The sequence below is a fragment of the Staurois parvus genome, unplaced genomic scaffold, assembly GCF_062004578.1.
Source record: "Staurois parvus isolate SC_StPar_1 unplaced genomic scaffold, SC_StPar_1.0 ptg001443l, whole genome shotgun sequence".
NCBI classification, from domain to species: domain Eukaryota; kingdom Metazoa; phylum Chordata; class Amphibia; order Anura; family Ranidae; genus Staurois; species Staurois parvus.
The window spans coordinates 178236-201939 of NW_028319239.1; the positions used below are offsets into that span (position 1 = coordinate 178236).

The following is a 23704-nucleotide window of genomic DNA, read 5'->3' on the forward strand; positions in this document are numbered from 1 at the left end:
GGCACTTCTACCCCCCTCCTGCCTACCGGGCACTTCTACCCCCCTCCTGCCTACAGGGCACTTCTACCCCCTTCCTGCCTACAGGGCGCTTCTACCCCCTTCCTGCCTACAGGGCGCTTCTACCCCCTTCCTGCCTACAGGGCACTTCTACCCCCTTCCTGCCCACCAGACACTTCTACCCCCTTCCTGCCTACAGGGCACTTCTACCCCCTTCCTGCCTACCGGGCACTTCTACCCCCTTCCTGCCCACCGGGCACTTCTACCCCCCTCCTGCCCACCGGGCACTTCTACCCCCTTCCTGCCCACCGGGCACTTCTACCCCCCTCCTGCCCAGGCCAATTTTCACCTTTCAACACTGTCGCAATTTGAATGACAATTGCGCGGTCATGCAACACTGTACCCATATGAAATTTTTTTTCACACAAATAGAGCTTTTTTTTGGTGGTATTTAATCACCTCTGGGTTTTTATTTTTTTGCTAAATAAAACAAAAAACAGCTGAAACTTTTGAAAAACAAAGGCACTTTTCTTCATTTCTGTTATAAAATTTTGCAAATAAATAAAATTTCTTCATAAATTTAGGTCAACGCGTATTCTGCTACATTGCTTTGGTGAAAATAATGATAGTAGAATTTGTATTTTTTTTTTTTAAATGTTTCTTTTTTTTTCTTTTTTATTACATTTTTTCTTTTTATTTACCATTTTATTTTTCAGCATACTGTGACCCCAGCAATACAATGTTATCATAGTAACATTGACCTACTCGGGGCAAGTGATCAGGATTTTTTTTTTTAACTGCCTTCCTCTGGATCAACTGTGAGTGGAGGATTATAACTTTTTTTTTTGTAAATATTTGATTCTATCTTTTCATGTGACAACACGGAAGAAATGACACTTTGCTACAATGTGACGTAGTCAGTGTACAGCTTGTATAACATGGAAATTTGCTGTCCCCTCAAATACCTCAACACACCGCCATTCATGTCTAAACCGCTGGCAACAAAAGTGAGTCCACCCCTAAGTGACAAGGTCCAAATTGGGCCCAAAGTGTCAATATTTTGTGTGGCCGCCATTATTTTCCAGCACTGCCTTAACCCTCTTGGGCATGGAGGTCACCAGAGCTTCACAGGTTGCCACTGGAGTCCTCTTCCACTCCTCCATGACGTCATCACAGAGCTGGTGGATGTTGGAGACCTGGTGCTCCTCCACCTTCTGTCTTCCACTCTTCCATGACGACATCACGGAGCTGGTACATGTTGGAGACCTTGCGCTCCTCCACCTTACGTCTTCCACTCCTCCATGACGTCATCACACAGCTAGTGGATGTTAGAGACCTTGCGCTCCTCCACCTTCCATTCCTCCATGACAACATCACGGACCTGGTGGATGTTGGAGAACTTGCGCTCCTCCACCTTCTGTCTTCCACTCCTCCATGACAACATCACAGAGCTGGTGGATGTTGGAGACCTTGCGCTCCTCCACCTTCCGTTTGAGGACGCCCCACAGATGCTCAATAGGGTTTAGGTCTGGAGACATGCTTGGCCAGTCTATCACCTTCACCCTCAGCTTCTTTAGCAAGGCAGTGGTGGTCTTGGAGGTGTGTTTGGAGCACTTCATGATTCCTTCCGCAGACGAGCTTTATGGGGATGCTGACTTCATTTTCCAGCAGGACTTGGCACCGCCCACACTGCCAAAAGCACCAAAACCTGGTTCAATGACCATGGGATCACTGTGCTTTATTGGCCAGCAAACACGCCTGACCTGAACCCCATAGAGAATCTATGGGGCATTGCCAAGAGAAAGATGAGAGACATGAGACCGAACAATGCAGAAGAGCTGAAGGCCGCTATTGAAGCATCCTGGTCTTCCATAACACCTCAGCAGTGCCACAGGCTGATAGCTTCCATGCCACGCCGCATTCAGGCAGTAATTGCTGCAAAAGGGGCCCAAACCAAGTACTGAGTACATATGCAGCTTCTACTTTTCAGAGGTGCGATATTGTTCTATGTACAATCCGTGTTTTATTGATTGCATGGAATATTCTCATTTTCTGAGATTGTGGATTTGGGGTTTTCATGAGCTGTAAGCCATAATCATCACAATGATGACAAATCACGGCTGGAACTATCTTGCTTTGCATGGAATGAGTCTCATATATTAGTTTCACCTTTTAAGTTGCTGCACTGAAATAAATGAACTTTTGCACCATATTCTCATTTTTCGAGTTTCACCTGTATATAGCACAAAAAATAAAAATCCCAGCGGTGAGTAAATACCACCAAAATAAAGTTTTATTTGTCTCAAAAAAATGCTAAAAAATTCATATGGGTACAGTGTTGCATGACCGCGCAATTGTCATTCAAAGTGTGATAGCGCTGAAAGTTGAAAATTGGCCTGACTGGAAGGGGGTGAAAGTGTCCGGCCTGGAAGGGGGGGAAAGTATCTGGATTGGAAGGGGGGGAAAGTGTCCGGACTGGAAGGGGGGGAAAGTGTCCGGATTGGAAGGGGGGGAAAGTGTCCGGACTGGAAGGGGGGGGGAGTGTCCGGACTGGAAGGGGGGGGGGGAAGTGTCCGGACTGGAAGGGGGTGAAAGTGTCCGGACTGGAAGGGGGGGAAAGTGTCCGGACTGGAAGGGGGTGAAAGTGTCCGGACTGGAAGGGGGGGAAAGTGTCCGGACTGGAAGGGGGGGAAAGTGTCCGGACTGGAAGGGGGGGAAAGTGTCCGGACTGGAAGGGGGGGAAAGTGTCCGGACTGGAAGGGGGGGAAAGTGTCCGGACTGGAAGGGGGGGAAAGTGTCCGGACTGGAAGGGGATGAAAGTGTCCGGAATGGAAGGGGGGGAAAGTGTCCGGATTGGAAGGGGGGGAGTGTCCGGACTGGAAGGGGGGGGGAGTGTCCGGACTGGAAGGGGGGGGGGGGGAAGTGTCCGGACTGGAAGGGGGGGAAAGTGTCCGGACTGGAAGGGGGGGAAAGTGTCCGGACTGGAAGGGGGGGAAAGTGTCCGGACTGGAAGGGGGTGAAAGTGTCCGGACTGGAAGGGGGTGAAAGTGTCCGGACTGGAAGGGGGGGAAAGTGTCTGGACTTGAAGTGGTTAATTCTCAGTTCCAGGTCACCCTGTCTCGTGGGCTCACAGTCCATATGAGTCTCGTGGTGACCCCGGGGCATGTAGGGTGGAGATCATGGAAGATGCGTGTTCCATCAAGGTGTGTAAATGTTTACACGCCATCCAGAGATGTTCCGGAAGGCTCATTTACGGAAGACGGGTTCTATGTTGTCTCATGTGGCCCTTTATCCTGCACTCTGGTTGCTCATACTCAGACATCTGCTCTGATTTGAGACCCCCTCCATGTGGATGTTGACACAATAAAGACAAACAATGAACAGAAGCCTTTGAAGATTCTCTCCATGTAATCTTCAGATGGCGAGCTCAGGAAATGTATCCGGTCCTCTTCGCCCTTCAGAAGAGCACAACCTCCAATTTCCTGGAGTTCTCTGCGATTTGCTGGATATCAGGGGATGTGAGGATAGATAGATGCGTACAATGTAGGGGGTCTCCATTAATCTGATGAACGACGGGGCCACACACCGCGTGAGGAGTCTAATGCCTCATACACACTATAAGAAAATCGTACAAAATTTTTCGTACAAGATCCGATCTTCCGATAATCAGAACGTTCGTACACAACTTCTGAGAGCCGATCACGACAATTCATACGACAATATCCGAAGGGACAAGCGCAAACATTTCTCTCGTACGATTTTCGTTTAACTAGTTGCCAACCGCAGATAGCCGAATGATGGCTGCACTGCGGCCGGCCAGTTCTGGGAGGGTGTCATATGACGTCCTCCCAGAATGCACTCTCCTGCGTGCCCCCAGGGGCGCGCACCCGGCGATCTCCGTGTTCGCTGTGTCCTACGGACACAGCTGATCATGTGATGTGGTAGAAGGCCAATCACAGCGGGATATGCAATCTGGGATATGCAATATATGCAATATCTGGGAAATGCAATTGCCGGTTCTCGGCTGCACTTTCCTCACGCTGTCAGAGAACTTGCAGTTGTCAGAGCGGGGATCTGCACCGATCATCAGGGCCTATCCGTCACACCTCATTAGTGCTACATATCAGTGCTGCCTTTCAGTGCCCATCAGGTCAGCCTCATCAACACACCTCAGTGAAGGAGAAAAATTACCTGTTTGAAAAATTTTATAATAGAAACAAAGAAACTTTTTTTTTTTCAATTTTTTGCACTTTTTTTGTTTATCGCGCAAAAAAAAAGGTGCCCAGCGGGGAGAAAATACCACCAAAAGAAAGCTCTATTTGTGAGAAAAAAATGATAAAAATGTTATATGTGTACAATCTTGCATGACCAATGCATGGCAATTGTCAATCAAAGTGCGACAGCGCTGAAAGCTGAAAATTGGCCTGGTAAATAAGGGGGTATAATTTCCCGGTAGGCAGGAAGGGGGTAGAAGTGCCCTGTAGGCAGGAAGGGGGTAGAAGTGTCCGGTGGGCAGGAAGGGGGTAGAAGTGCCCTGTAGGCAGAAAGGGGGTAGAAGTGTCAGGTAGGCAGGAAGGGGGTAGAAGTGCCCTGTAGGCAGGAAGGGGGTAGAAGTGCCCGGTAGGCAGGAAGGGGGTAGAAGTGTCCGGTAGGCAGGAAGGGGGTAGAAGTGCCCTGTAGGCAGGAAGGGGGCAGAAGAGTCCGGTAGGCAGGAAGGGGGTAGAAGTGCCCGGTAGGCAGGAAGAGGGTAGAAGTGTCCTGTAGGCAGGAAGGGGGTAGAAGTGCCCTGTAGGCAGGAAGGGGGTAGAAGTGTCCTGTAGGCAGGAAGGGGGTAGAAGTGTCCTGTAGGCAGGAAGGAGGTAGAAGTGCCCGGTAGGCAGGAAGGGGGTAGAAGTGTCCTGTAGGCAGGAAGGGGGTAGAAGTGCCCTGTAGGCAGGAAGGGGGTAGAAGTGTCCTGTAGGCAGGAAGGGGGTAGAAGTGCCCTGTAGGCAGGAAGGGGGCAGAAGTGCCCGGTAGGCAGGAAGAGGGCAGAAGTGCCCGGTAGGCAGGAAGGGGGCAGAAGTGCCCGGTAGGCAGGAAGAGGGTAGAAGTGTCCTGTAGGCAGGAAGGGGGTAGAAGTGCCTTGTAGGCAGGAAGGGGGTAGAAGTGTCCTGTAGGCAGGAAGGGGGTAGAAGTGCCCGGTAGGCAGGAAGGGGGTAGAAGTGTCCTGTAGGCAGGAAGGGGGTAGAAGTGACCTGTAGGCAGGAAGGGGGTAGAAGTGCCCTGTAGGCAGGAAGGGGGTAGAAGTGTCCAGTAGGCAGGAAGGGGGCAGAAGTGCCCGGTAGGCAGGAAGAGGGTAGAAATGTCCTGTAGGCAGGAAGGGGGTAGAAGTGCCCTGTAGGCAGGAAGGGGGTAGAAGTGTCCTGTAGGCAGGAAGGGGGTAGAAGTGTCCGGTAGGCAGGAAGGGGGCAGAAGTGTCCGGTAGGCAGGAAGGGGGCAGAAGTGCCCGGTAGGCAGGAAGAGGGTAGAAATGTCCTGTAGGCAGGAAGGGGGTAGAAGTGCCCTGTAGGCAGGAAGGGGGTAGAAGTGTCCTGTAGGCAGGAAGGGGGTAGAAGTGCCCTGTAGGCAGGAAAGGGGTAGAAGTGCCCAGTGGGCAGGAAGGGGGTAGAAGTGCCCTGTAGGCAGGAAGGGGGTAGAAGTGTCCGGTGGGCAGGAAGGGGGTAGAAGTGCCCTGTAGGCAGGAAGGGGGTAGAAGTGTCCGGTAGGCAGGAAGGGGGTAGAAGTGCCCTGTAGGCAGGAAGGGGGTAGAAGTGCCCGGTAGGCAGGAAGGGGGTAGAAGTGTCCGGTAGGCAGGAAGGGGGTAGAAGTGCCCTGTAGGCAGGAAGGGGGCAGAAGAGTCCGGTAGGCAGGAAGGGGGTAGAAGTGCCCGGTAGGCAGGAAGAGGGTAGAAGTGTCCTGTAGGCAGGAAGGGGGTAGAAGTGCCCTGTAGGCAGGAAGGGGGTAGAAGTGTCCTGTAGGCAGGAAGGGGGTAGAAGTGCCCTGTAGGCAGGAAAGGGGTAGAAGTGCCCAGTGGGCAGGAAGGGGGTAGAAGTGCCCTGTAGGCAGGAAAGGGGTAGAAGTGCCCAGTGGGCAGGAAGGGGGTAGAAGTGCCCTGTAGGCAGGAAAGGGGTAGAAGTGCCCAGTGGGCAGGAAGGGGGTAGAAGTGCCCTGTAGGCAGGAAGGGGGTAGAAGTGTCCGGTGGGCAGGAAGGGGGTAGAAGTGCCCTGTAGGCAGGAAGGGGGTAGAAGTGTCCGGTAGGCAGGAAGGGGGTAGAAGTGCCCTGTAGGCAGGAAGGGGGTAGAAGTGCCCGGTAGGCAGGAAGGGGGTAGAAGTGTCCGGTAGGCAGGAAGGGGGTAGAAGTGCCCTGTAGGCAGGAAGGGGGCAGAAGATTCCGGTAGGCAGGAAGGGGGTAGAAGTGCCCGGTAGGCAGGAAGAGGGTAGAAGTGTCCTGTAGGCAGGAAGGGGGTAGAAGTGCCCTGTAGGCAGGAAGGGGGTAGAAGTGTCCTGTAGGCAGGAAGGGGGTAGAAGTGTCCTGTAGGCAGGAAGGAGGTAGAAGTGCCCGGTAGGCAGGAAGGGGGTAGAAGTGTCCTGTAGGCAGGAAGGGGGTAGAAGTGCCCTGTAGGCAGGAAGGGGGTAGAAGTGTCCTGTAGGCAGGAAGGGGGTAGAAGTGCCCTGTAGGCAGGAAGGGGGCAGAAGTGCCCGGTAGGCAGGAAGAGGGCAGAAGTGCCCGGTAGGCAGGAAGGGGGCAGAAGTGCCCAGTAGGCAGGAAGAGGGTAGAAGTGTCCTGTAGGCAGGAAGGGGGTAGAAGTGCCCTGTAGGCAGGAAGGGGGTAGAAGTGTCCTGTAGGCAGGAAGGGGGTAGAAGTGACCTGTAGGCAGGAAGGGGGTAGAAGTGCCCTGTAGGCAGGAAGGGGGTAGAAGTGTCCGGTAGGCAGGAAGGGGGCAGAAGTGCCCAGTAGGCAGGAAGAGGGTAGAAATGTCCTGTAGGCAGGAAGGGGGTAGAAATGCCCTGTAGGCAGGAAGGGGGTAGAAGTGTCCTGTAGGCAGGAAGGGGGTAGAAGTGTCCGGTAGGCAGGAAAGGGGCAGAAGTGTCCGGTAGGCAGGAAGGGGGCAGAAGTGCCCGGTAGGCAGGAAGAGGGTAGAAATGTCCTGTAGGCAGGAAGGGGGTAGAAGTGCCCTGTAGGCAGGAAGGGGGTAGAAGTGTCCTGTAGGCAGGAAGGGGGTAGAAGTGCCCTGTAGGCAGGAAAGGGGTAGAAGTGCCCAGTGGGCAGGAAGGGGGTAGAAGTGCCCGGTAGGCAGGAAGGGGGTAGAAGTGCCCTGTAGGCAGGAAGGGGGTAGAAGTGCCCTGTAGGCAGGAAGGGGGTAGAAGTGTGCGGTAGGCAGGAAGGGGGTAGAAGTGCCCCGTAGGCAGGAAGGGGGTAGAAGTGCCCGGTAGGCAGGAAGAGGGTAGAAGTGTCCTGTAGGCAGGAAGGGGGTAGAAGTGTCCGGTAGGCAGGAAGGGGGTAGAAGTGTCCTGTAGGCAGGAAGGGGGTAGAAGTGCCCGGTAGGCAGGAAGGGGGTAGAAGTGTCCGGTAGGCAGGAAGGGGGTAGAAGTGCCCGGTAGGCAGGAAGGGGGTAGAAGTGCCCTGTAGGCAGGAAGGGGGTAGAAGTGCCCTGTAGGCAGGAAGGGGGTAGAAGTGCCCGGTGGGCAGGAAGGGGGTAGAAGTGCCCGGTAGGCAGGAAGGGGGTAGAAGTTTCCGGTAGGCAGAAAGGGGGTAGAAGTGCCCTGTAGGCAGGAAGGGGGTAGAAGTGCCCTGTAGGCAGGAAGGGGTTAGAAGTGCCCGGTAGGCAGGAAGGGGGTAGAAGTGCCCGGTGGGCAGGAAGGGGGTAGAAGTGCCCGGTAGGCAGGAAGGGGGTAGAAGTGCCCGGTAGGCAGGAAGGGGGTAGGAGTGTCCTGTAGGCAGGAAGGGGGTAGAAGTGTCCTGTAGGCAGGAAGGGGGTAGAAGTGCCCGGTAGGCAGGAAGGGGGTAGAAGTGCCCTGTAGGCAGGAAGGGGGTAGAAGTGCCCGGTAGGCAGGAAGGGGGTAGGAGTACCCAGTAGGCAGGAAGGGGGTAGAAGTGCCCGGTAGGCGAGGGGTTAATCAGTACAGTAAGTCGTCTGAAAATACAATACAAATACAACGCAATATGACATCACTTTCCTAATTATTTTCTTTAATAGGAGAATTTTCGTATCTTTAGTAACCTTTTCACCTTCGATGTGAGACTAGCAGGCGAAAAAAAATGGCCGATCATTCGTCCGATATTCTCATCACGTGTACGGGGCATTAGGCCGCATTCACAAATTTTTGTAAAATTGTCGTACGAATTGTCGTGATCGGCTCTCAAAAGCTGTGTACTAACGATCCGATTATCGGACGATCGGTCCTCGTACTCATTTTTCAGGGAATATCCGATTGCCTCTCGGGGGATCAGGAAGGAATTTTTTCCCCTGCAGGAGCAAATTGGATTGTGCTTTGCTGGGGTTTTTGGCCTTCCTCTGGATCAACTGTGGGTGTAGGATTATAAATTTTTTTTTTTTCTATGGTTGAACTGGATGGACTTTTGTCTTTTTTTCAGCCAGACTAACTATGGAACTATGAAGCGTACTGAATTTGAGCGAGTTTTTTGTGAACTGTATTGTTGCTGTATTGTCTCCTGTTATATTGTACAGCGCTGAGCAAACTGTTGGCGCCATAAATCCTGTATAATAATAATAATATGTTTTTTTGTTCAGATTTGGGTTTTTATTTATTATATCATTATTATTATTATCATCAATAATAATGTATTTATTATTTTTTTAGGTTCGGAGTTAATTATTATTTATTTATTCTTATATATTATTATTCTATTTAATTTATTATTTATTTATAATTATTTTAATCTATTGGTGTATTTATTTTACATCCATTTATTCATATATTATTACCATTTGTTTTTACATTTTTTAAATTTGAGCAGAAAATCGCACAAAAACGTGAGACAAAACATGCAAAAACGCACAAGTCTCTATTGATTTGACCAATATGAGTTACAAAAAAAGCTCCAGAACTTGTTTTGAGCTTCATGCGTTTGGCTTCAGGAGACTTGGAACGGACATGTGAACCGTCTCCATTGAGAATAATCGATTTTTGCTCCTCAAGCATTTTAGAGCTTCGAGCCGCAGATTGCTCGGGTGTGAATGGGGCCCCAGGAAAACCTTCTGAAATGAAGCGTTCTCGGGGCTGATTGTGTGATTACATAGAATGAGGATTTTTTAAATTTCCTTTTCGGTACATTTCCCACAATTTAACATTTTGCATTTAAATGGTATGAAGGGTATCTAAACCCAAAACAAAAATAAATAATAAGCTTCAAATTAGTAGTCCTTGGTGTGGTGGCTGCATTAGTTTATTTTCAGATTTTCTTTATTTTTTTTCCTTTTATATATTTTTTTTTAATTTTATTTTCACCTGGCAATCCTGCCAGTAACACAGATCCTGTCCCTGATTGGCTACGTCACTCCTCCACTATATCAATGGAGGGAGCCATGATGGTCACCTTATGCAGGCCATAGACGGTTCGTTTATTGGACGATTTTTCATCTGAAAGAATAACAAATGGTAATCATACATGAATAAATGGATGTAAATAAATACACAAATAGATAAAAATAATCATAAATAAATGATAAATTAAATAAATTAATAATATATAAGAATAAATAAATAATAATAATTAACTCCTAACCTTAAATCCGTAACATAAAAAAAATATTAAATACATTATTATTGATAATAATAATAATAATAATAATAATACCCAAATCTGAACAAAAAAATGAATTATTATTATTATTATTATTATTATTCTTTTTGTGTTAGGGCTCGGGTGTTTATTATTATTATTATTATTCTTTTTGTGTTAGGGCTCGGGTGTTTATTATTATTATTATTATTATTATTATTCTTTTTGTGTTAGGGCTCGGGTGTTTATTATTATTATTATTATTATTAATAATAATAATAATGATAATAATAAATAATAAATTAAAATTTTTAAACGGTTAGGGGTTATTATTTATTTATTATTACATAGTATTCATTTAGTGTATTTATTTATTACTTATTTATAATTGTGTGTATTTATTTGCACCGTGAGTGGGGCAATGTCATCGGCCGATTTTCGTGGTTCCTCCTCATTTCTTTTATCGGTCATGCTGGAAAATGTACGAAAAACGGCCGATAAACGAGCCGTCTATGGCCTGCATTAGGCTGCTCTCCTGGTATGGACTACAAACCTATCCGTGTCACTTCATCTCCATGACATGGGGGGGGGGGCGAGGCAATTGGTGGGTTACAGAAGATAGGAAGATATTCTTTGGTGAATACATTTCTGGCGGGATTGATGGGCATGTTCTGTATTTGCTGAAAATGTTTTTAGCTTGTAAAAGAAAAACTAATACATCCTCCGCATCTAAGGACCGCAAGCTGTGATATGACATTTGTGTTCTCGGGTTTCTGTATCCTTTACATGAGGGCTCCCCAGACTTTCTAAACAAAGAGCCGATCTACTGTCCTTCAGATTTTAGAGGGTCGTATAGGTCAGTGGGAGTAGAAAGAAAATGCCCCGGTGTCAGTGCTTCAGGCTTGGTGGTTGTGGGAAAGAAAATAAATTACAGTAGGGTTAGGAATAGTGCCCCATCATTGGTGTCAGTGGCAGGAATAGTGCCCCATCATTGGTGTCAGTGGGAGGAATAGTGCCCCATCATTGGTGTCAGTGGGAGGAATAGTGCCCCATCATTGGTGTCAGTAGGAGGAATAGTGCCCCATCATTGGTATCAGTGGGAGGAATAGTGCCCCATCATTGGTATCAGTGGGAGGAATAGTGCCCCATCATTGGTGTCAGTGGGAGGAATAGTGCCCCATCATTGGTGTCAGTGGGAGGAATAGTGCCCCATCATTGGTATCAGTGGGAGGAATAGTGTCCCATGATTGGTGTCAGTGGGAGGAATAGTGCCCCATCATTGGTATCAGTGGGAGGAATAGTGTCCCATCATTGGTGTCAGTGGGCGGAATAGTGCCCCATCATTGGTATCAGTGGGAGGAACAGTACCCCATCATTGCTGTCAGTGGGAGGAATAGTGCCCCATCATTGGTGTCAGTAGGAGGAATAGTGCCCCATCATTGGTGTCAGTGGGAGGAATAGTGCCCCATCATTGATGTCAGTGGGGAAGAATAGTGCCCCATCATTGGTGTCAGTGGGAGGAATAGTTTTCCATCATTGGTATCAGTGAGAGGAATAGTGCCCCATCATTGGTGTCAGTGGGGAGGAATAGTGCCCCATCATTGGTGTCAGTGGGAGGAATAGTGCCCCATCATTGGTGTCAGTGGGAGGAATAGTGTCCCATCATTGGTGTCAGTGGGAGGAATAGTGTCCCATCATTGGTGTCAGTGGGAGGAATAGTGTCCCATCATTGGTGTCAGTGGGAGGAATAGTGCCCCATCATTGGTGTCAGTGGGAGGAATAGTGCCCCATTATTGGTGTCTGTGGGAGGAATAGTGCCCCATCATTGGTGTCAGTGGGAGGAATAGTGCCCCATCAGAACATGAAGCACAATTCCGAAGAAGGGCGAATATACAGGAACCGTGGGGTACAATGACACCAAGCTCAGGGTAGAGAACCTTCTGTAGTCCATCCCCAAGGTACCAACTATTGGCACTGTAACTGTATCATGGTAACAAGATAAAAAGTTCGGGAACGATTAGGGGAGGAGAAGGACATCGATCACCCACAGAGGGTTCTTGTTTTCTCACCAAAAGTGAAGTTCTTCTTGAAGCTCTTAGTTCATGTTCTTGACTTCCGTCTCTGTTTCTGTTTTGTCTCCTGCAGCCCCATGCGCCCGTGACCGCCTCACCTTCAGCTTCTGCCGCACTCTGAGGATCCTTGGTCGTTGTTCGCTGGCCACAGTCCAAGCCCAATGCTGCCAGACCTGCCAGACTCATTCCCAGAGTTCCCGTGAGCTCACCAACCAGCGGTTGTCCCGGAGGTGAGGATGACTGCTGCCTCTGTAGTCTCAGGGACAAGAACTGTGCAGCGGACAATGTCTGCCATGATTGGATATAGTCACCCCCTGCTGAAACGGTCCAAAGATCCGTCCCTGCATCTTCTGGCTCACAAGTGAGGTCACCAACCGTCCGCAAGACAATGGAAACAGAGAAGAAACAGGTTCCTGCTTGGAATGGACTTCTTTAGGCTACCATTTTCCCATGTCCCATCCAAGTTCCTCTGAGGAATGGACCCCCTTAGGCTACCATTTTCCCATGTCCCATCCAGGTTCCTCTGTGGAATGGACTCCCTTAGGCTACCAATTTCCCATGTCCTCTCCAGGTTCCTTTGTGGAATAGACTCCCTTAGGCTACCATTTTCCCAGGTTCCTCTGTGGAATGGACTCCCTTAGGCTACCAATTTCCCATGTCCTATCCAGGTTCCTCTGTGGAATGGACTCCCTTAGGCTACCATTTTCCCAGGTTCCTCGGTGGAATGGACTCCCTTAGGCTACCATTTTCACAGGTTCCTCTGTGGAATGGACTCCCTTAGGCTACCATTTTCCAAGGTTCCTCTGTGGAATGGACTCCCTTAGGCTACCATTTTCCAAGGTTCCTCTGTGGAATGGACTCCCTTAGGCTACCATTTTCCCAGGTTCCTCTGTGGAATGGACTCCCTTAGACTACCATTTTCCCAGGTTCCTCTGTGGAATGGACTCCCTTAGGCTACCATTTTCCAAGGTTCCTCTGTGGAATGGACTCCCTTAGGCTACCATTTTCCAAGGTTCCTCTGTGGAATGGACTCCCTTAGGCTCCCATTTTCCCATGTCCCATCCAGGTTCCTCTGTGGAATGGACTGCCTTAGGCTACCATTTTCACAGGTTCCTCTGTGGAATGGACTCCCTTAGGCTTCCATTTTCCAAGGTTCCTCTGTGGAATGGACTCCCTTAGGCTACCATTTTCCAAGGTTCCTCTGTGGAATGGACTCCCTTAGGCTACCATTTTCCCAGGTTCCTCTGTGGAATGGACTCCCTTAGACTACCATTTCCCCAGGTTCCTCTGTGGAATGGACTCCCTTAGGCTACCATTTTCCAAGGTTCCTCTGTGGAATGGACTCCCTTAGGCTCCCATTTTCCCATGTCCCATCCAGGTTCCTCTGTGGAATGGACTCCGGCTACCACTTTTCTCACCCGTCCCGAGAAGTCTCCGAACCTTTTGGTGCTAATGTTTAAAGTGACATAAACTCAGAACTCTTGTCATGGTTCACTGGCTGGCCAGTGGATGGATGTTGTACTCCTTGTGATGGTCAGCTTTCTGGTGCACTGTAATGCTAATTAATCACTGGCATATATTATGTAGCTAGACAGCGGCTCGTCAAAGTCCCGCCCATGAGGAACGAGGACCTGTGAGCCCTCTTCCATGCCTTCACTTCTCTGATTATTGAAGATGGGACTGACCTACTGCTGAAAACACCCCAAAGAACCGTCACCATGGGCTCCCGGGCAAATGATTGCCAATGGAAATACATAATAAGCCTCATTCCGTCTTCCTGCTGATGATACAACTGACCACTCTAAGCCGTATCATCCTATGGTGGTCAGATGTACCAGGAGCAGGCCATACCTGGAGATGATTAAAGCTGAGCTCCAGGTAGACATAAAACATGACCGCAGTTATTCTTTTTTTATAGGAAATCATTTAATAATTTAAATGCAACTAGTGCATGAATGGGACTTGGTTTTAGCCTTCTATAATCCCACCCCACCTCCCCCTCCCCTGCACAGCAGCACTCAAACTGGAAGAGGGAGGGTCAGCACTGGAAGCCAGTCAGCTGTGCAAGGAAGGTGCAGAGAGATGAATCACCAGTCCACTGCTGACCCTTCGCTGTCCAATCACAAGCTGGGGCATGGCGGTGAGTCCTCCTCCCTGTCGGCTCGGGCACACTGCACAGCACAGCCATCCAGAGCAGTGTGAATACAGTGAAGCACACAGACCCCGCCCCCTAGTAAAACACTCCCAGCACACAGTTAACCCTTTGATTGCCCCTCATGTTAACCCCTTCCTGCCCAGTGCCATTAGTACAGTGTCAGTGCTTTTTTTTTTAGCACTGATCACTGTATTGGTGTCACTGGGGATGTCAGTGACACCAAGTCAGTCCCCCCCCTCAGTGTCAGAATGCCCGCCGCAGTCCCGCTATAAGTCGCTGATCGCCACCATTACTAGTAAAAATTAAAAGCAAAAAAATCCCAGTATCTATACCGCCATTTGTAAACGCTATAAACCAATTCATTTACACGTATCGGGATTTCTTTTTTTTTTTCAGCGAAGACACGGAGCGGAATACACTTTGGCCTAAATTTTATGACGAAATTTGATTTTTTAAATTTTTTTATTGGACGTGTTTAATAGCAAAAAGTCAAAAATATTGTTTTTGTTGTTTTAAAAATTGCCGATCTTTTTTTGTTTATAGCACAAAAAATAAAAAAAACGCAGGGACGATAAAATACCACCGAAAGAAAGCTCCATTTTTAAAAAAAATAAAGGAACTAAATTTAATTTGGGTGCAGTGTTGCATGACCGCGCAATTGACATTTAAAGTAACGCAGCGTCGTATTGCAAAAAATGGCTGGGTCAGGAAGGGGGGGGGGGAATCCTCTGGAGGGCAAAAGGGGATGGGGGAATCCTCTGGAGGGCAAGGGGGAATGGGAATACTCTGGAGGGCGAGGGGGAATCCTCTGAAGGGCGAGGGGGGGAATCCTCTGGAGGGCGAGGGGGTAGGGGGAATCCTCTGGAGGGCGAGAGGGGAGGGGGAATCCTCTGGAGGGGGGAGGGGGAATCCTCTGGAGGGCGAGAGGGGAAGGGGAATACTCTGGAGGGTGAGGGGGAATCCTCTGGAGGGCGAAAGGGGAGTGGGAATCCTCTGGAGGGCGAGGGGGGAGGGGGAATCCTCTGGAGGGCGAGAGGGGAGGGGGAATCCTCTGGAGGGCGAGAGGGGAAGGGGAATACTCTGGAGGGTGAGGGGGAAGGGGAATACTCTGGAGGGTGAGGGGGGGAATCCTCTGAAGGGCGAGCGGGAATCCTCTGGAGGGCGAGAGAGGGGGGAATCCTCTGGAGGGTGAGAGGGAAGGGGGAATCCTCTGAAGGGCGAGGGGGAATCCTCTGGAGGGTGAGGGGGAAGGGGAATACTCTGGAGGGCGAGGGGGGGGGATCCTCTGAAGGGCGAGGGGGAATCCTCTGGAGGGTGAGAGGGGAGGGGGAATCCTCTGGAGGGCGAGGGGGGAGGGGGAATCCTCTGGAGGGCGAGGGGGGAGGGGGAATCCTCTGGAGGGTGAGGGGGAAGGGGAATACTCTGGAGGGCGAGGGGGGGAATCCTCTGACGGGCGAGGGGGAATCCTCTGGAGGGCGAGGGAGGGGGGAATCCTCTAGAGGGCGAGAGGGGAGGGGGAATCCTCTGGAGGGGGAGGGGTTAAACCCAGCAGCTGAATTAATCACTTGTGGAGTACGCAACTTCATCTTTTAATCCTTGCCTACGTTCCAGTGTAAGCCGGGGCCCCAGGTTTCCTGTTTTAGGGAGGCCCCCTTTCTAGTATAGCACCCTATGGATGCAGAGACTAGAGTTGTGTCTCCCTACACTGTGTGCATCAATAGAAACACACAGCCCTGTAGCCTAGGCTGGCCAGGCTCTTTTCTGCTGCTCCCTCTTCCTCCTCCAAGGTAATGGGCAGCTCCAGACTGCACTGTCCACTTTTAGGCTGGAGGGGCCTGGGTGGAAGGCACCCCCTCCCCCCACCCCAGGAAGGCCTGGCACACACACAGCGGTTAAAATTGCAAAAGTTGTATTATTGAAAACACCCCAACATACAGTGACCCCAGGGTCAAACCTCTGCGTTTTCTGCGGCGTTTAGCAGAAACGCAGTACAGCGCATTTAACATGATTTCCTATGGGACAGGTTCACATCTGCATGTTTTTTGGAAAGCGTCAGGGACTTTTTTCAACACAAAAAGTTGCATTTTTGGTTCTCTAGACTTCAATGGAAACGCTGTAGTGCGTTTTTGCTGCGTTTTAAATCTGCCTAGCAACAAGAAAAAAAATATTCCGCAATAGAAATGCTGCGGAACAGCATGTATTTTGGTTTTTCCCACATTTTTTAATCTGCCTAGCAACAAGAAAAATCATTTTAAAAAACCTGAAAAAACCCGCAAAATGCATAAAAAAAGCGGCAAAAATGCATGTGCAAAAACGCAATTCAGAAACGGCTCAAACGCAAACTGCATAGGTGTGAACCTCGCCTTAGGGGCGTTAGGAAAGGAAATGGGGAGCAGGGCGAGGCGTAGTGCCCGGGATATGTAGCAAAGCAGCATCAACATGCAATTTCTGTACATGAATGTATATGTATTTCATACCATGACAATGGATGCCACCGCTTGGGACATGGAAGCTCATCTACGTGTTCAGTTCACAATCAATACTAACGGTCCCGTCATTTATAACTCAGTTGTTATTGGTGCTGTAATAGAGGATTCACTGTTCACATATTTTATAAAACGTCCGGCTCTGAGTGCGGTGACACCCTCCTAAAGATGGTGTCATCTGTAGTCACAGCTGGGCTTTCTTCTTCTCAGTTTTTTTTTTTTTTTTTTATGTCCATTAAAAGTTAACTTTTTACCGATGTCCATTGTTATTTTACTTCATTGTATCATTCTTATCTATTTTCAACAATTGAAACAAAATTATACTGTGTGATTCATCCCCCCATTTTCCGGGAGCAGAACCTTCACGGTGGGGGCTGCCCCCAGAAAATGGGGACGAATGGTAACCTTATGCAGGCCATACACGGGTCAAATTTACGAACAAATTTTTAGGAAATCTGAAATTTAGTGCGTTTTGTAATCCTATGGCGCCACCATTGATTTTGAATTTCAACCAACCGAGCCTTCGATTTCACCTCATGTTGCTGCAGAAAAGAGTTTTCCTAAGCAAGAATTTTCTTTTCACTCAAATTCGATGGTCGCTCGAAAATCGGCCACTGCTGGGGCCCAATAATGGTGCGAAATTCAGATGAAAAGTCTTAGAAAAGATTTTCTAAATAAAATTATTTCGGGATTCGTTACCCGTGTATGGTCAATGCTCTGTGTAATTGGGCAACTATGTGGCCAATGAGGTTTAATGTTGACAAATGTAAGGTTCTGCACTTGGGGGCTAAGAATATGCATGCATCATACATACTAGGGGGGTACAACTGGGGGGGGGGGTCAATGGTGGAGAAGGATCTGGGGAGGTCAATGGTGGAGAAGGATCTGGGGAGGTCAATGATGAAGAAGCATCTGGGTGGGGTCAATGATGGAGAAGGATCCTGGGGGGGTCAATGGTGGAAAAGGATCTGGGGGGGGTCAATGGTGGAGAAGGATCTGGGGAGGTCAATGGTGGAGAAGAATCTGGGGGGCTCAATGGTGGAGAAGGATCTGGGGGAATCAATGTTGGAGAAGGATCTGGGGGGGTCAATGATGGTGAAGGATATGTGGAGGTCAATGATGGAGAAGGATCTGTGGGGGGTCAATGATGAAGAAGGATCTGGGGGGGGTCAATGATGAAGAAGGATCTGGGGAGGTCAATGGTGGAGAAGGATATGTGGGGGTCAATGGTGGAGAAGGATCTAGGGGGGTCAATGGTGGAGAAGGATATGTGGGGGTCAATGGTGGAGAAGGATCTAGGGGGGTCAATGGTGGAGAAGGATATGTGGTGATCAATGGTGGAGAAGGAACTGGGAGGGTCAATGGTGGAGAAGGATCTGGGGAGGTCAATGGTGGAGAAGGATTTGTGGGGGTCAATGATGAATAAGGATCTGGGGAGGTCAATGGTGGAGAAGGATCTGGGGGGGTCAATGATGAAGACGGATCTGGGGAGGTCAATGGTGGAGAAGGATCTGGGGGGTTTATGATGGAGAAGGATCTGGGGAGGTCCATGGTGGAGAAGGATCTGGGGGGGTCAATGGTGGAGAAGGATCTGGGGGGTCCATGATGGAGAAGGATCTGGGGAGGTCCATAGTGGAGAAGGATCTGTGGGGGTCAATGATGAATAAGGATCTGGGGAGGTCAATGGTGGAGAAGGATATGGGGGGGTTAATGGTGGAGAAGGATCCGGGGGGGTCCATGGTGGAGAAGGATCTGGGGGGGGTCAATGATGAAGACGGATCTGGGGAGGTCAATGGTGGAGAAGGATCTGGGGGGTCCATGATGGAGAAGGATCTGGGGAGGTCCATGGTGGAGAAGGATCTGGGGGGGTCGATGGTGGAGAAGGATCTGGGGGGGTCAATGGTGAAGAAGGATCTGGGGGGGTCAATGGTGGAGAAGGATCTAGGGGGGTCAATGGTGGAGAAGGATATGTGGTGATCAATGGTGGAGAAGGAACTGGGAGGGTCAATGGTGGAGAAGGATCTGGGGAGGTCAATGGTGGAGAAGGATCTGTGGGGGTCAATGATGAATAAGGATCTGGGGAGGTCAATGGTGGAGAAGGATCTGGGGGGGTCAATGATGAAGACGGATCTGGGGAGGTCAATGGTGGAGAAGGATCTGGGGGGTCTATGATGGAGAAGGATCTGGGGAGGTCCATGGTGGAGAAGGATCTGGGGGGGTCAATGGTGGAGAAGGATCTGGGGGGTCCATGATGGAGAAGGATCTGGGGAGGTCCATAGTGGAGAAGGATCTGTGGGGGTCAATGATGAATAAGGATCTGGGGAGGTCAATGGTGGAGAAGGATATGGGGGGGTTAATGGTGGAGAAGGATCTGGGGGGGTCCATGGTGGAGAAGGATCTGGGGGGGGGTCAATGATGAAGACGGATCTGGGGAGGTCAATGGTGGAGAAGGATCTGGGGGGTCCATGATGGAGAAGGATCTGGGGAGGTCCATGGTGGAGAAGGATCTGGGGGGGTCAATGGTGGAGAAGGATCTGGGGGGGTCAATGGTGAAGGATCTGGGGGTTCTGGTAGATCACAAGCTTAATAATGGCAGCAATGCCGAGCTCCGGGTTCTAAAGCGAGCAAATCCTCTCTTGTATTAGGAGAGGTATAGACTCCAGAGAGAGAGATATCATCCCCCCCCCCCTCATCTGGAATATGCAGTTCAGTTTTGGGGAACTGGAGAGAGTACAGAGAAGGGCAACTAAACTGATAAGAGGCATGGAGGAGATCAGCTATGAGGAAAGATTAGAGGAACTGAATTTATTCTTTCTTGAGAAGAGGAGATTAAGGGGGGATATGATCTCCATGTATAATACATAAGGGGGGATATGATCTCCATGTATAATACATAAGGGGGGATATGATCTCCATGTATAATACATAAGGGGGGATATGATCTCCATGTATAATACATAAGGGGGGATATGATCACCATGTATAATACATAAGGGGGGATATGATCTCCATGTATAATACATAAGGGGGGATATGATCTCCATGTACAATACATAAGGGGGGATATGATCTCCATGTATAATACATAAGGGGGGATATGATCTCCATGTATAATACATAAGGGGGGGATATGATCACCATGTATAATACATAAGGGGGGGATATGATCACCATGTATAATACATAAGGGGGGGATATGATCACCATGTATAATACATAAGGGGGGATATGATCTCCATGTATAATACATAAGGGGGATATGATTTCCATGTATAATACATAAGGGGGGATATGATCTCCATGTATAATACATAAGGGGGATATGATTTCCATGTATAATACATAAGGGGGATATGATCTCCATGTATAATACATAAGGGGGGACATGACCTCCATGTATAATACATAAGGGGGGGGGGGATATGATCTCCATGTATAATACATAAGGGGGGGGGGATATGATCTCCATGTATAATACATAAGGGGGGATATGATCTCCATGTATAATACATAAGGGGGGATATGATCTCCATGTATAATACATAAGGGGGGATATGATCTCCATGTATAATACATAAGGGGGGTATGATCTCCATGTATAATATATAAGGGGGGATATGATCTCCATGTATAATACATAAGGGGGGATATGATCTCCATGTATAATACATAAGGGGGGATATGATCTCCATGTATAATACATAAGGGGGGACATGACCTCCATTTATAATACATAAGGGGGGGGGGATATGATCTCCATGTATAATACATAAGGGGGGGGGGGATATGATCTCCATGTATAATACATAAGGGGGGATATGATCTCCATGTATAACACATAAGGGGGGATATGATCTCCATGTATAACACATAAGGGGGGATATGATCTCCATGTATAATACATAAGGGGGGATATGATCTCCATGTATAATACATAAGGGGGGATGTGATCTCCATGTATAATACATAAGGGGGGATATGATCTCCATGTATAATACATAAGGGGGGGATATGGTCACCATGTATAATACATAAGGGGGGGATATGATCTCCATGTATAAAACATAAGGGGGATGTGATCTCCATGTATAATACATAAGGGGGGATATGATCTCCATGTATAATATATAAGGGGGATATGATCTCCATGTATAATACATAAGGGGGGATATGATCTCCATGTATAATACATAAGGGGGATATGATCTCCATGTATAACACATAAGGGGGGATATGATCTCCATGTATAATACATAAGGGGGGATATGATCTCCATGTATAATATATAAGGGGGATATGATCTCCATGTATAATACATAAGGGGGGATATGATCTCCATGTATAATACATAAGGGGGATATGATCTCCATGTATAATACATAAGGGGGGATATGATCTCCATGTATAATACATAAGGGGGGATATGATCTCCATGTATAATACATAAGGGGGGATATGATCTCCATGTATAACACATAAGGGGGGATATGATCTCCATGTATAATACATAAGGGGGGATATGATCTCCATGTATAATACATAAGGGGGGTATGATCTCCATGTATAATATATAAGGGGGGATATGATCTCCATGTATAATACATAAGGGGGGACATGACCTCCATGTATAATACATAAGGGGGGGGGATATGATCTCCATGTATAATACATAAGGGGGGGGGATATGATCTCCATGTATAATACATAAGGGGGGATATGATCTCCATGTATAATACATAAGGGGAATATGATCTCCATGTATAATACATAAGGGGGGATATGATCTCCATGTATAATACATAAGGGGGGGGGGGATATGATCTCCATGTATAATACATAAGGGGGGATATGATCTCCATGTATAATACATAAGGGGGGATATGATCTCCATGTATAATACATAAGGGGGGATATGATCTCCATGTATAATACATAAGGGGGGACATGACCTCCATGTATAATACATAAGGGGGGGGGGATATGATCTCCATGTATAATACATAAGGAGGGATATGATCTCCATGTATAATACATAAGGGGGGGATATGATCTCCATGTATAATACATAAGGGGGGACATGACCTCCATGTATAATACATAAGGGGGGGGATATGATCTCCACGTATAATACATAAGGGGGGGATATGATCTCCATGTACAATACATAAGGGGGGACATGACCTCCATGTATAATACATAAGGGGGGGGGGGGATATGATCTCCATGTATAATACATAAGGGGGGGGATATGATCTCCATGTATAATACATAAGGGGGGGATATGATCTCCATGTATAATACATAAGGGGGATATGATCTCCATGTATAATACATAAGGGGGATATGATCTCCATGTATAATACATAAGGGGGGGGATATGATCTCCATGTATAATACATAAGGGGGGATATGGTCTCCATGTATAATACATAAGGGGGGGATATGATCTCCATGTATAATACATAAGGGGGGGAAATGATCTCCATGTATAATACATAAGGGGGGATATGATCTCCATGTATAATACATAAGGGGGGGGATATGATCTCCATGTATAATACATAAGGGGGGGATATGATCTCCATGTATAATACATAAGGGGGGATATGATCTCCATGTATAATACATAGGTTGGTTCATATAGTGAACTCGGTGTAGTCATTCCCCCTGAGGTCATCACAGAGGACAAGGGGGCGCTCTTTATGTCTGGAGGAAAAGAAATGTAATCTCCAAACTCGGAAAGGTTTCTTCACAGTAAGAGCTGTGAGAATGTGGAATAGACTCCCTCAAGGGTTGGTTGTGACCAGCTCAGTGGATTGCTGTAGGAAAGTCCTGGATTCTTTCTTGGATACACAGAATATAACTGGATATAACATTTATAGGGAAAGTTGATCCAGGGAATATCCGATTGCCTCTGGGGGGATCAGGAAGGAATTCTTTCCCTGCAGGAGCACATTGGTTCGTGCTTTGCTGGGTATTGTGCCTTCCTCTGGATCAATTGTGGATGTAGGATCATAACTATTTTTTTTTTATGGTTGAACTGGATGGACTTTTGTCTTTTTTCAACCAGTATGTTTGTAACTATGTTTAAAACTTGAGCTGGGGCTTCCCCTGTATCTCCTTTTCCTGAGGTCACATAAATCTGGGCCCTGACCCTGAATAAAAATGTCTGCCAGTCTTTAGTTAAAGCTGAATTCCAGGTATGCGTTTTTCATAGATTCATTACGTTGTGAACATCCTGAAATGGATCCGTCGTTTACCTAAGATTTATAAACCTGCAAGGATGGAAAAAGCAGAGGACTTCTCAAAGCAAGTAACCAGATGTTTGTCCTCAATAACCAACCAGCTATAGAAAAACAGCTGAAATCTTTCCCTTCCCTTCATTTTTATAATTCATCCCATAATTGAATGCAAAATTCTAGGCATGGCTTTATTTATACATAAACGAAGGTGCAGCGCTAATACAAGTGAGAAAATGTGAACGTTATACAACACCATGCAGTACTGCAGTGTGCCAAAACTGTATGAACAATGACCAAGAATGGAACGACCAACATAAAGCAGAATAAAATAGAAAATATGTGAATATAATTCACTACCAAACAATATTAAAGTGTCCCAAAAAAATATTCTTGTGTCAATGATGACCAGAAATGAGATTGTCCAGCGTGTGGTGAGAACCAACTGATAAAATTCAAAACATTAACAATAACACATAAAACCATTTATAACTCCGCCCCAAATTACATCACCGATCTTGTCTCCAAATATTACCCAAACCAGGGGCGGACCGACCATTTGGAAACTTGGGCATTGCCCGAGGGCCCAGGCTCAGTAGGGGGCCCCATGAGATGCCCCTGGTACCTTTTTCATAGGCTTTTTTGAGTTTGGGCAAGGACACAGGGGCCCCATGATCCCCTATTGACCAGGGGCCCCATGAGTTGTCAGTCCGCCCCTGACCCAAACTGTCCTCTCCACTCCTTGCAAGACCTCCTGCTCTCTAGCTCCCTTGTCTCCTCCTCCCATGCTCGTCTCCAGGACTTCTCCAGAGCTTCCCCCATCCTCTGGAACTCTCTACCCCACTTTATCAGACTGTCGCCTACTCTGCTCACTTTTAGGCGATCTCTGAAAACCGATCTCTTCAGGGAAGCCTATCCTGCCCTCAGATAATAATGGAATCTTCTACTCCTCCTACCAGTCCATCCCCCACAGTTACTACCTTTTGTACCAC

The 23704-nt window shown here is 48.0% G+C and overlaps 1 protein-coding gene across 1 annotated transcript in view; it reads left to right on the plus strand.

Moving 5' to 3' along the window:
• The window catches only part of ADAMTS7 (ADAM metallopeptidase with thrombospondin type 1 motif 7), a gene marked incomplete at its 5' end in the record, with an annotated part of 164896 nt that extends 150280 nt beyond the window's left edge, over positions 1-14616 (plus strand). Inside the window, one exon of the mRNA XM_089662222.1 lies at positions 11906-14616. Coding sequence (XP_089518348.1) covers positions 11906-12066 — 161 coding nt within the window. The remainder of the gene's footprint in view (positions 1-11905) is intronic.
• Positions 14617-23704: the final 9088 nt, after the last annotated feature.